A 13,755-nucleotide genomic window follows, 5' to 3' on the forward strand; every position below is an offset into this window, starting at 1 on the left:
GCATTCTGAGTGCCTTCCCACCTTCCGGTCCTGTATCTGACAGTGTTTCTCTGCTATTCATAGAGTTTTCAGTGACTAGCGATTCGGAAGTAGTTCGTCACTCTTTCTTCCTAGTCTGTCTTTGTTTGGAAGCTCATCTGAAACCTGTCCACCATGGGTGACCCTGATGATTATTTAAAATACTGGTGGCATAGCCTCAGAATCACAGCAATTCAAACCTCCACAGCACGACAGACAGACGAGTGGCGGTTGTGTGGTCGCTGTTAAACACGAATCTCCTTGCGTTAAGGCCCTTAAATCGGGCTCAAAGGTGGGATTTCCATCCTCGGTTGTCGCGTCAGTCACGCAGCAGGGGCGACAGGGTTGTAATGAGATGCTTTGGGATGTGCTTGTGGGTCTCTAAGTTGGTCGAGCTCGCCTCAAAGCCAGGATCCAACGGCTAGGCTGGGATGGCGCCCTCGCGTCCAGGGTAAGTACAACAGCCTGGCTGTCTTCCTGCTAGGCAGCGTCCCTCCCCCCACCCATACCCCCGTTGACCTGGTCTCCAGACACCTCTCACCCTGCCGCTCCGTGGTCTGGGTTTCATTTAACACCTCCACCAGGTCTGCACAGTTCTCATACATCGTTCAGCCACACCGCCCCCTCCATTAGCGTGACCATTGGAAACTCCCCCAGCATTAATAGCAAAGTTTTAAAAAGACAGAAAACAATAAATTCTGGTAAGGGTGTGGAGAACCTGGAACTGTCCTATATTGTTGGTAGGAATGTAAAATGGCGCAATCACTATAGAAAACAGAATGGTGTTTCCTCAAAAAGATGAAAATAGAAATTCCATAAGATCCAGCAATCTCTCTAGTTGGTATATATCCACAAGAAATAAGAACCAGGACACTAATAGATATAGGCACACCAATGGTCATTGAAGTACTATTCACAATAACAAAAAGATGGAGACAGCCTAAATGTCCATCAATGGAAGAATGGTTAAACAAACTTTGGCACATACACAGAATAGAATACCATGCAATGTTGAAGAATAATGAATCTGTGAAACACATCATAACATGGGTAAACCTGGAGGACATTATGCTGAGTGAAATTAGCCAATCACAAAAGGACAAATATTGCATGAAACCACTATTGTATAAGCTCAAGAAAAGGTTTTTATGGTATAAGAAACATTCTTTGATGGTTTCTAGGGGTGGGAGAGGAGGGAGAGTAAGTCACTGGCTAGAGGGTAGACACATGTAAGCTCAAGTGATGGGGAAGGCAATATACAAGAACAGGAATGTTGGTAGAAGAATGATGGCGACAGATGTCTTCACACAGGGAGGTATGTGAAAGTTAAAGGGGATAAAGAGAAATAGTATTATTTGTATATGTAACCCTGGAACAACAGTGTTCAGTGGGTAGATACAGAGACAGATACACAGGCTGGATGGGTGTGGGAGGGAGAGTGGGAACATACCCACAAATATATAAGGATTAGACAGAGAATATTCATACATGGGGATTTACCTTTGCTGCAAACACAACTATGTATGTGGTGGAGCATACAGGGGGCAAAATGATGAAAACTTCTTAGATATTATCTAACATCTTAAGGCAGTTGAGTTGTTGTGCCTGGGGGCTCAGGACCATAGTCTCAGGAGACACCAGGGTCAATTAGCATAACATAGTGCACAAAGACTAGGGCCCTCGACTGCCCTTCAGGTCTAGAAAGGAATTTATTCACGTGGTCCCAATTTTCAGCCAAGCAGTATATAGGAGGGACAACACTAGTAAAGTGTGTTTGCCATGGAATAGTAACCATTTAAGATTAAAAAACAAAAAAAGTAACATTTACCTAAGGACAAGTAGAAGGGATAGAAAATAGAAAGGAGGGTGGAATGGAAACAGGAACCACAAGGAGACAACGGGATGACAATTGTTGCAGGGAGGGGATTAAAATCATTGAGATGAAGCGAAGTGTATGATTTGTTGAATGTAAAACTGATGATCTTCTCTGTAAACCTTCGCTCAAAGAACAACCCTTCATAGTAAAAAGTTAAAAAAAAAAAAAAAAAAATTGGAGTGAGGCAGAATGATAACTGAAATAAATGACATGTTAGAGCCATGGAACAGGAGACTCAGGAGAGGCTTACTGAGTCCTCTAGGAGCCTGAGGCTGGAGCTGGATTATCAGCAGGACTGTGGAGAGTGACCCATTCAAAGCAGCTCAGTGGGCCACCATCTTTGAGCAGGGCACAGCTGTTGCCAACTGTCAGTCAAACGACTTGGTTACTATGAAACATGCATGCTGCCCTTTTCTTTGTTTTCTTTTTCAAGTAAAAGCAAAAGAGGTTTATTGAGAGAGAGAGTGATTCACAAATCAGGGTAGCACCCAGTAACCAGGCAATTACAAAGTGGACCATCTCTGGGCTGTCACTTCCTTCTTTCCTCCCTTCGGCTGAGGGAATGTATTGAGCTCCCTGACCTTGTTTACTAAACGAGAAATTAACTTTCTAGCAAGGCATTGACCCATAATTTTCCCCATTCTAGTTATTGTTCAAGTTTACTCACACTTTATAAATCTGAGTTTGTTGCAGTTTCACTTCCTCAGCCAGTTCTTGCCTGAACTGGAAAGAAAGTTGGAAGCCCTGCATGTAGACTTACTCTTGGGAGCCGCAGAAGTGTCTAATCACTGCTCCATGAAATAGCTTTCCTCCGTGAGGCATTCCAGGTTTTTCTATAACACCACCCCCACACCCCCACACCCATGTTATTGCTTAGAGCCTCCTCACCATCTTGGGGAACTCATCCTAAATAGCTTGTTTTTTGTGGGGAGAGCTCCCTAAATGAACCAGAACACCTATACAATGTAAAACAGAACTATCACCTTCCTTATCTTATTTACTATGCCTCCATTAATGTTGCCAAATACGCCATGATATGTTTTGTTGGTCATATCACATTGCTGGAGTCCTGGTGTGGCGCTGTGGGTTAATGCGCCAGATTGCAAAGTCGTTTGAATCGCAAGGTCGGTGGTTCAAGCTCACCAGTCGCTCCTTGGGCACTGTGGGTTAATGCGCCAGATTGCAAAGTTTGAATCTCAAGGTCGGTGGTTCAAGCTCACCAGTTGCTCCTTGGGCGCTGTGGGTTAATGCGCCAGATTGCAAAGTCGTTTGAATCTCAAGGTCGGTGGTTCAAGCTCACTAGTCGCTCCTTGGAAACCCTATACAGGGTCGCTATGGGTTGGAATTGACTCGATGACACTTAACAGCAACATCACATTACTGGTCTAAAAAAAACTCTTCAATTATTTTCTTCTATGAGTTGTTTTATATCAATGAAATCATTGTTATGACAATGCCTGTTTGTTGAGGGATTTTTTGTGACAGGCACCATTCTAAATGGGTTAATAATAACAATTATTAAATGATTATTAAGTTCCATGTGACAACTAACTTATGATATAGATAGAATTATTCCTATCTTTTAGATGCAGAAACTAGGGTACAGAGAAGTTAAATATCTTGTCCATGGTGCACACACTTTGGAGATGAGGATGCTGAGATTTGAATATGGACTCTCAGTCTAACCGCTAAGCTCCCTTGCTGTGAAAATGCGGAGACTTAAATAGATCTGTGGTTCCAAACCCACCCTGGGGAGCGTGTCAGAAATACAGACTTCCTGGCTCCACCTGGACCACCTGAATTAGAATCTCTTGCATTGAAAGCCGCAAATTTGAATTGTATTTTAACGTGTTCACAAGTGCTCTTAAGACAACCATTTGCAGACAAGCGTTTGGGAACTGCAGACTGATTGCATGCATTGTAAAAGCCATGGATTCTGGAGTTCTTCAGATTAGACAGCCAACTAACCCTATAACGGCATGCTGGTTCAGTCTTTTGAGCAAATGCCCTGCACCGCAAGTTCCTGGTGTGAGTCCGTCCTCTGAAACAAATTTCATGAGGGGGCTGCCTCCCCACCCCTTCCTCAAAGATGTGCAGTGATTCTCAACCCTCCTGCACATTAAAATCACGAGTTGTTGTTGCCAAGTGCTGTGGAGTCGGTTTTGACTCATGGCAACCCTGTATAGAGTTTCCGAGGCTTTTGCAGGAGCAGAAAGCCTCATCTTTCTTCCTTGAAGTGGCTGGTGGGCTTGAACCGCTGACTTTATGGTTCACAGTCCAGTGTTTATCCTATTGAGCCACTGGTCTCCCTTAAAATCACCTGGAGACTCTTGAATACATTGATGTCCAAATCCCCACCCAAATATTTTAATTTATTTCTTGAGAGTGAGGCCAGGGCATCTCCACCCCCCTTTTTATTATAGTAATTATATTGGCATTTTTAAGCTGCCCTCAAATTATTCTAATATGCATCCAGTGTTGACAACCCCTGATGAAGTGAAGTTTGTGTTTTGAATTAGGAATGAGGAGGAAGACAGAAGACTTTATTCTGAATTAATCTCTGTCCTCCTCTCCATTGGAGTCCTGCTATGGTACTGAAGGCTAATAAGATGGACTTCAAAGTGGGTTTGGACTGCAAGGTCGGCGGCTCAAGCTCACCAGCAGCTCCTTGGAAACCCTACCCAGGGTGTCTATGAGTCAGAATCAATGCGCTTAACAACAATAACAACAACCACTCCTCTCCCCCATTAGGGAGAGAAGGTGTCCTGGGAGCAATGAGAAGTCATTGAAATGGATAGGGAGATGAGTCTACCCAGCCTGCACATTCCTCTCTGAAAATCCACCCCATGTAACCCCAGCTCAGCAGGCATCTCTCTCCTTCCATGTTGGAGGTGAGGCACCCCATCTCTTCTTGCCCCCACTGATTGGACACTGACAGACTACCTGACCTGGGAATAAAGTCTGTCTCTTCTGAGACTGGGGACCAGTCACTGGTCGATTCCCATTTGGACTAGAGGTCTGGAGTGGTGATTTAAAGTTGTGTGTACTAATACATCTGGCTGTCCAGAGAGGACAAAGCCACCAGGGTCACAGAGACCTTTTCAGGCCTGGGTCCGATTTCTTATGAGAGCAAGCTTCACTCCCTGCCCAGAGATTTCAGGAGATTACTCTACATTCTTTTAATCCTTGTACTTGAGCTGACAGTTAATGGGCTTACTTGGGACACTCATGATACCATGAAGATGTCTTAGACACTGAACCCAAAGTTGTTGAATCATGGCTGAAATAAAATTGAGTACTTCTGGGTATCAAATAGGTTAGACTTGCAAACTGAATGTGTATTTACTGTATCAGTCATTCAATCCTTATGAACACACGCATGTGTCAAGTGGGTACTGCTCTCTGCAAAGAAGACAGAGCTGACTTGGATCCTACTTTTAGGAAACTTTGTTGTTGTTGTTAAGTGCTGTGGAGTCGGTGCCGACTCATAGCAACCCTGCATGGGGTTTCTGAGGAACGACTGCTGAGTTTGAACAACTGACCTTGCAGTCCAGTGCTCATCCTACAGTGCCACACCAGTAAAGCCCACTGCCAGCAAGTCAAATCTGACTCAGAGTTAGACTGTAAACCTTTACTAGAGCAGACCACTTCATCTTTCTCCCACAGAGCAACTGCTGGGTTCGAACTACTGATTTTGTGGCTAGCAGACCAGTGCCTATCCTACAGTGCCCCAGTAGACTCCGATTCCTATAATGACCCTATAGAACAGGGTAGAGCCACTCCATAGGGTCTCCAAGACTGAAATCTTTAAGGAAGCAGACTGCCACACCTTTTTCCTGAGGAGCAGCTGGTGGGTTCAAACCCTCGACCTTTCATTAGTAGCAGAGAGCACTGTGCCACCAGGATGCCTTAGGGAAACTAAGAAAAACACGGAAGGTGGAAACAAGGACCCTGAGAGAGGTTTTGAAATGCCATAGGCATTTGGGTGGGGCATGGGAAGGCACTGCACTGGGACTGGAGGGGTGGGTGGAATTGGGAGCTATGAAGATGGAGGGCAAAAAGGCAACAATATGAGCCAAGTCATGGAAAGCCAGAAACCTCGTTTGACTGGAGCATCGTGGAAGAAGAGCCTGTGGCTCTGTGCAGACAGTCAGTGTCTGGGCTCAGAAAGGCTGTGGGCCAGACCAATGAGCCTAGAGCGGGTGCAGCAGGTGGAGAGGAACCTAGCGAAGTTAATTACAAGGTCTGTACCTAGCTCCCTTGGAGCTTGCAGAACCACTAACAATGTGTCATTTTATTTTCAGAGCAGGTGACAGACAGTTCACAGCACAGTCTCATATATAGTAACTCATTCATCCTAAGGCGTCATAGGGAATTAGCCTGACCCACTGCTATTTGTAGTTTTAACGGAATCTTCGGTGAATGGGCAATACTTTACCCAGAATAACGAAGCTCAGATGGGATTTCATAGCTTCCGGGAGGAAGTATATTGGGTCAGCAAGTCCTTCCCTGGGTCTCTGACTGTCTCCATTTGTACAGGGGGCAGCCAGGCTGTGTGCCTACCTGGCTGTCAGCATCTTCCTCCTGATCACCCATGACATCTGGAGCAGGGGTTGGTGTGACCACGACCACAGGGAGCTCAGTTGGCTCCTCCTCTTTAAAGGATAAACAGGGATTGGCCAGTAGAGCCTACTAGGATCTGAGCGACTAGCAGAAGCTATTGGACTTGGACCATTCTAGGTTCTCAGTAAGTTTGGGGAATTTCTTGTTGACAACCAAAACCAAACACCAAAACCACTGCCATCCAGTCGATTTCAACTCATATAGCAACCCAATAAGACAGAGTCGAACTGCTCGTTAGGGATTCTAAGGCTGTAAATCTTTCTAGTAACAGACAGGCTGCCTCATCTTTCTCCTGCAGAGCGACTGATTCATTCAAACAGACTTTGCAGTTAGCAGCCCAATGCTTAACCCATGATATGAGTGAGTCACTATTACTCTGTCCACTGAGAGAAATCAACAGATGAAAGAAGTAGCCTTCCTTCCACAGCTGTGTTCACAGACACTTCCATGCTGGCCAGGGTGACCAAGGATACTGTGAACTGTCTGGAAAACTAGAGCAAATAGAGAGGAAAGTTCCCAGTGCTCAGAGTCTGACCCTTTCCCCTACCAACCTTCTGGAAACAGGAAGCCTTGGAACAGGGTTACTCAAGGGGGGTGAGAGACTTGGAATGTCTAGAGAGCTCGGCTTAGCTTCTCACTCTCTCACTTCCTGACTGTGTAGTTGGGGGCAAGTCACCTGACTCTCTAAGCCTCAGTTTCCTTGACTATAGGATAGGAACACTGACTGCTACTCTGCCTCCCTCCGGGGGTCGCTGGGTAGATCAGGCAGGTCTGGTGTGCTGTGCAGACCCCTGGTGGTCTTCCCTCACTGGAAATGCTGCCTCAAACCGTTACTAGCAGTCCTGTCCTTGTGTAGAAGTGACAAGAAGGAGAAATGATGTGCCCATCCCCAGGAGAATCTCATTTGGTATGAGATTGTGCAAAAGAGGGGTGAAAGTTCAACGACCCATGCCCTCTCCTCCCCTCACCCCACCCCCACCCCCCGTGCCTACCTTATCTGGGAAAGGTGCATAGGGAGCTGTAAGAGGTCACCTCAAGACAGCAGTCATGACAGAAAGGGGGACCCTGGAAGCAATGGGGCAGGTGGACACACCAGCTCAGGGACTGTGACTCTGGCCGACTGACTCAGAGCCCGTGTGTGCCTCAGTCCTGACCTGAGCAGACTGCTGTTTCCAGACCAGCTTATTATTGACTGGGGAGGAGCTGGTCTGGCCATCCTCTCACCTTCTGGTTTACTTTCTGCTTTGCTGCTTCAAGCTCTCCTCCTCCTTGTCCTTGGAGGGGCGCACTAGGAATGAGAAAGGAAATGCATCTTGCCTTGGACCACAATATTGAGCCTTTTTCAGTTGGAATGAACTGCTAAGATGCCCGAGTAACTGTCATGGGTGGGCAGCACCTGACCTGGAAGTTAGTATACTTGGATTCTGGTTCTATGAAGCCTGGAGCTAGTATGCAATTCCTAAACTTTTGTCTTAAATTCCCTGGACTGTCATTTACTGGCTATTACCTTGGGCAAGTCACTTCTCTCTAGGCCTGTTTCCTCTCTGGTAAAATGATTGGACTCAGGGGCAACAACTAGGATTTCCTTCCTGTCTCAGCACAAGTAATGGCGACTGATATAAGGAAGATTCTGACTCAGCATAGTAAGAAAATGCCATGATTGCTCTGTGATGTCTGTGAGGGGCGAGGAGTTAGGGAAAACGGCAGGGAGACACACATGTGCCATCCTTGGACTAAATTATCTGTAAGGTCCCTTGCAGCTTAGACTTTCTATGAATCCACTAGAGCTTTGCTACAGCTCCCAGAGGACTCTTGGTGGTCCTCCTCATGAGCCGTCTCTCGCCAGCGGAAACCATCTACCTCCCTGGTGTACCTGTTTCGGCCCCAGACACTTACAGCCCAAGCAGGGCCTCCTCTAGGTCCTGTACACATGCTTCGCAGTAGGTCCGTGTGGCGGTAAGCACAGAATGGTACTGCCCTGGTGTCCAGGCCAGAAAAATCGAAGGTAACTCTTTTCAATGAGACGATGTGCCTGGCAACATGCAAAATGCTTTACATGTGTCATTTCAAGAAAGGAGAGAATAGACGGTCAGAGGTTGAAGTTCAAAGGTTCATGATGGTCCTTTCATGGTTCCGTGGGATCTATGAGGAGGCTTCAAAAAATTCATGGAGAAGTTCTATTATCTTTAATATCCATTTTTCCCTGAATTTTTTGAAGTCCCTTGTATTCTGGATTCCTGCCTGGCGCCATCCCATAGCACTGGATAACCTTAGGAAGCCAGTTCCCTCTCCAAGCCTCAGTGTCCACACCATGACACAGAACACTGTTATAAAGTCTGCGATACAGAATCAACAAAATGCTTTAGTTACCACAGGTGCCAGCCTTACCTATCCTGTTACATTGGTGCAAATTTTGGAGCTCGGTGGCCTGGGCTTGAATCCTATTTCTGCTACTTGCTAGCTGTGGACCAAGCTGTGGGATTCCTTCACCTGTCTGTCCCTCAGTCTTCATCTGTTAAACCTCACAGAGTGTAAGGAGTAAATGCATGTATACTTGACTGTGCTTCAACAGTGCCTAGCACTTAGAAAGCACCGTATCAGCTTCAGCTATATGGAAAGGTCATGGTGATCAGTTGACTGCGGTAACTGAGAACAGCTGTCCTGCCCAGGAAGCCACTCTGTAGAGATCAAGCCCAGCATGCCTTGTTCAGGGTTTCCACAAAACAGATAATCAGGCCTGGAATTTCCTCCTCTCAACCTGTCTCCTAAACAGCGAGTTGCTGCAGTTAGGGCTGCATCTGGAAACGGGCTCCATCCTACATACAGAGTGACTTACGATGTGTGTGGTCCCTCGAGGTGTCCTTGTGTCCTGTCAGGGAGGGTCTCCTCAGAACTGAGGTGCCAGGGAACCAACACTGCTCTGCCTCCTTCACCCAACTGGAGGCAGTGTCTCTCAGTAGGAGTGAAGCTCAGCAGCCTTCTGTTGGGACACATGTAGTTATTATCAAAGGCCTCCCTTGCTCCTGGTCCTATTGCTGAGGGTCTCTGTGACTTTGGGCTGCAGAGACTGGCAAGAAAAACCAAGTTTCCCTCTTTCCCTGACATCGCTCCTCCTCACACTCCCTGTCTCCTCACTTCCCACTAAGGAAATCGGGTCAGCTGCAGAGACAGTCTCTGTCTCTGACTCGTTGTCTCTCTCTCACACATGTACCAGCTCCAGTGAAATCATCTGAAGAGACACAAGATCTTAGAGAAGAAAAACTCCTGTCTGTTTAAGGGGAAGGTCCAGACCACAGGACATTGTCTTCTAATGAGCAGCTTTGTGGAAAGAGTTGAAACATCTGAAAGGGGTGGAAACATCTGGCCCACCGTTTGGAAACAACACATCTGTCTGGAAAATCTTGGGGACTAGGACCCTCATCAGAGGCCCTCTTTGATGGCGTCTGAGGATGTAGAGTCAGGAGCATGATCTCTGCATAGGCCTGCATCCCACAGTCCTATGCCTTGCCACACACAATGTCCCAAGCATGCTTGACTTCCCGGCATGACTGTCACAGGCTCCCCCAGTGATCATCTCTTCACATGGCCTGTCCTCAGTGCAGCCAGACCATCTCCTTAGTATCAGTCTTCTCTGACCTCGGCCTGGCCTGGACATCACATAATCCTGTTAGAACAAGTAAACCAGTCAGCAGCTGCAGGGGACCCTGCATCCCATTCATGCAAAGGTCTTTATCTGAAAGACTTTGCTAACATCAGTGATTGCACAGCAAGTGGTCACGTATGTCCCAGAGACACAGTTCCCTTCATAGGAACCCAGGGTCCATAGAACACATGCCATTCCTGGCTTTTCTTTCTTGGTGGTAGTGGTGATAGTGAGGTTACCCCTTCCCACCTCTGGAATGTTTTATTTTAAGACTATCAGGATGACGTAAACATCAATCTCCACAACCCTGAGACGAGAAGAATTTGATGGTGCCAAGCCACCACTACCAATTGCTCTAAAAGGGATCACGTTACAAGGTCCTGGATAGAGTGGGAGAAAAATATGAAACAAAATTCAGAATCATTAAAAAAGACGAGGCTTGTTGTTCAGAAAGAGATTGTTGGAATCCCCAAAACTATGGCCCTAAATCACCCTTCAAGTCTGGGATTGAATTCACCCCTATGACTCAATTTTCAGTCAGACAATAGACAGATCTATCATGGGAACAGTAACAATAGTGAGGTAGGCACTCCTCAAAATAATCAGTCATTTGTGATAAAAGGGGCAGCATTGGCCCAATGACCAAGCTGAGAAGGGTTAGGAAAGAAGGAAGAATGGAAGCAGGAAACATTGAGAGGAAGTGGGATAAGTGATGTTGAATTGGGGGGATTACAATCAATGAGATCAAATAAAATGTGTATGAAGTATTGAATGTAAAACTGATGGTTTGCTCTGTAAACCTTCACCCAATTCACAATTAAAAAAAAAAAAAAAAAGACTAGAAGGATGATAAAACTGACAACTCCCCTCTTTAGGGTTTGATATACTTATTTACATGAGCCCAACTCCACAAAGGTGCTATGCACCTTATTTACATTATTAGCAAGCTGTCCAATTCCCTTGGTGAACCACAGATACCTTATTAGCATAGTTCTAACAAACCACTTTGTGGGACTCACAGACCATGAATGGCTAGAAGGGTCTTGTTAAGTAATTTACTATACCACATGGGGGCAGTTAATTAGAAAAAGGAAGCAAAAGGCAGGATTTAGTAAAGTGGATGGTGGGACTCTTAGCTGCCCCATCACTTTTCAAAGTGGGACATTAGTCCCCATGGCACTTTGGACCTTGTGCCTACCCCCACCACTCTCAGAAGTGGTCCTGGCAGCTCCCAGGGTATCTTTTGGAATTCCTGACTCAGGGAGGGTGTTGCAGGCTACCTCAAACTCTGGAGCTAAATACAATGTCAAAGGAGGCCCTGGCTGGAGACTTCCTGTCCAGCCCTCACATGGTTAGTGGGCCTTGCAGGGAAATCACTGAGAGTGGGCCCAACCTAGTCCAGGCCAGGGCCTTACTAATGGTCAGGTGAGGCCTTTCAACCTACAATGAGGGGCATTGCTCTTTAGGCCGGGGACTGAGGACCTCTTTTTGTGAGGCTCTGTCTTCCTCTGTACCCAAGCTGTCTAGTTGTCCCAGACTGTCTAGCTGTCATTGCCCACTCTTTCCTCTAGCTCTCTCCTGCCCCCTTTACTCTCGCCCTCCCACTGCCTCTCAGACCTGCAGGTCCCTGTTCCCCCCAAACTGCAGGTCTGGGCAGGCCTTGCTTACTTTCACCCAGAGGGTCCAGGCTGTGGAGCATGAGCTGGTAGAGGATGTAGCCAATGATGCTGTTGTGCAGAGAGGCCAAGCTGCTCTCGCAGGTTAGCACGGATGGGAGCTGAGCAAGGGGAGAGGATGCAGGCCTCAGCAGGCCCCTGTCCAGGCCAGGGAGGAGGAGCCCACACACAAACCTCACTGATCTGCCTCCCTCCCATAAAGATCACATAGAAGAGCAGGCAGACCACAAGAAGGCTGAGCTTAGCCTCCGCGTGTCCTTGACCTCAACCCAGAAGTCATGGTCCTTTCTTTCTCAGCCTCCTCTCCACTTCTCCATGACAGCTAAGTCTATATACTTCCTGGAGGTCTAAACCCAAAACAGACCATGTGGATTAAAGGTACCACATTGCCAAGGGCTTGTATCCATCTACCCAGAAATATACACGCATGCAGATAGCACAAAGACAGACCCATGGAGAGGGGTGCACTGCATAGGGGCACAGCCAGTGAAGAGCACTCTTATATTCTATCACCCCATCTTCTACGAGATACACTCGGTTATGATCCCCATTTTATAGCAAAAGAAAAGAGGTCAGGAAGTTTACCCAAGTATTGGGGAGCAAGTGGAAGAATCAAAGCAAGCATCCAGGGCTTCTGATTCCCAGTTCGGTTCTCTTCTGCCTATGTGCTCAGAAAACTTTACACACACACACACACACACACACACGTCTGTACTTACAGACAAGGATACACCGTAGTGACACACATTCATACAAGCCACACACATAGAAATATCATCTGATTTACAATGAAACATCCTAAGACACATGATTGCTCAGTTAACACTAATCTTCCTCTCTGGTTCTCTATTCCCTTTCTGTCAATCTCTTCAGTTTACGGCTGTTCTTGCTCCATTCTCAATCTGGACTCTTATGCCATCTAGTGGCTGTAGTAACACAGTACTTCATGACAGGCCTTGGAATTCACATTAATGAGGGAGGGTTCTGGCTAAAGTGGGAGGTTCTTAGCTTTTCTTCTGAAATGCCCAAGGCATTCTTCCCATATACTCTGTAAGACAGCTAAGAAACAACTTTTCAGAAACCCCAGGCTCCTGTCCAGTGCTCCTCCTTTCTTCCTCTTAGTTCTGGGTCATGCTAGCGCCACATTTTCAGATCATACAAGCACAGAACTCTGGATGGTAGCAGGACCTGAGTTCATCCCAGATAGTCCTGTTATATAAGCAGAATCTGAAGCCCAGAGAACATGGACCTACTGAGGTTATACAGCAAGCTAGTGGCAGTACTGTGACATTTTGGACCATGCTCCCAAACTAGCGCTTCCTTACCCTGAGGAAAGAGTCCCTCTGGTAAAGGAGCTCTGTCCTTCCTAACTCACCAGGAGACTTATCACAGGCCAGGGTCTCCAGCATCAGGCTGCAGTGCCCTGGCTCTGTGGCTGTCAGTTGAGACCCTCAGTGTCCCCACTGGGCAGACTCTGCATGGCACCCACCTTCAAATTCTTGTTATCCTGTGGCACATCCACAGCAACGGCCCCATCACCAGGCTGCAAACAGGGACAGGAGTCACAAGATGTCAGGGAGAGACCCTCACTCTTTCTCCCTACTTCCCTCTCTTTGTAGTGAAGCCTTCAGGCTGAACACAAACATTCCTGGAGATAAACTTAAAAAAAAACAAAAACATATGGGTCCATGGACTGAGAAAGGTTATGTGTCTGTGGGCAGGAGTCTGACTTACAATGTGCCCTTTGGACATTTAAATGAAAACATGTTTTTTGTTTTGTATGTGTACATCAAATATTTTTGCTTTATTGATTTGTGAAAAATAAGATGTAAAAGGGAAACCTCAGAGAGGAAGCAGGATAACTGTCGTTGCAGGGAGGGGATCTTGTCTATTAACCTTCACTCAATTCAAGTTTATAT

General features: G+C 46.6%; 1 protein-coding gene across 1 annotated transcript in view; it reads right to left on the reverse strand.

Annotated features, from left to right (window-relative positions):
* Positions 1–13,755, reverse strand: part of SLC24A1 (solute carrier family 24 (sodium/potassium/calcium exchanger), member 1) — a 31,642-nt gene that overhangs the window by 8,368 nt on the left and 9,519 nt on the right. The window contains 5 exon segments of the mRNA XM_006831843.1: positions 6,458–6,549; positions 7,742–7,764; positions 7,766–7,805; positions 11,829–11,937; positions 13,326–13,379. Of these exon segments, the coding sequence (XP_006831906.1) occupies positions 6,458–6,549; positions 7,742–7,764; positions 7,766–7,805; positions 11,829–11,937; positions 13,326–13,379 (318 nt within the window).

The sequence above is a fragment of the Chrysochloris asiatica genome, unplaced genomic scaffold (genome assembly GCF_000296735.1).
Source record: "Chrysochloris asiatica unplaced genomic scaffold, ChrAsi1.0 scaffold00004, whole genome shotgun sequence".
In the NCBI taxonomy this organism is placed as follows: Eukaryota; Metazoa; Chordata; class Mammalia; order Afrosoricida; family Chrysochloridae; genus Chrysochloris; species Chrysochloris asiatica.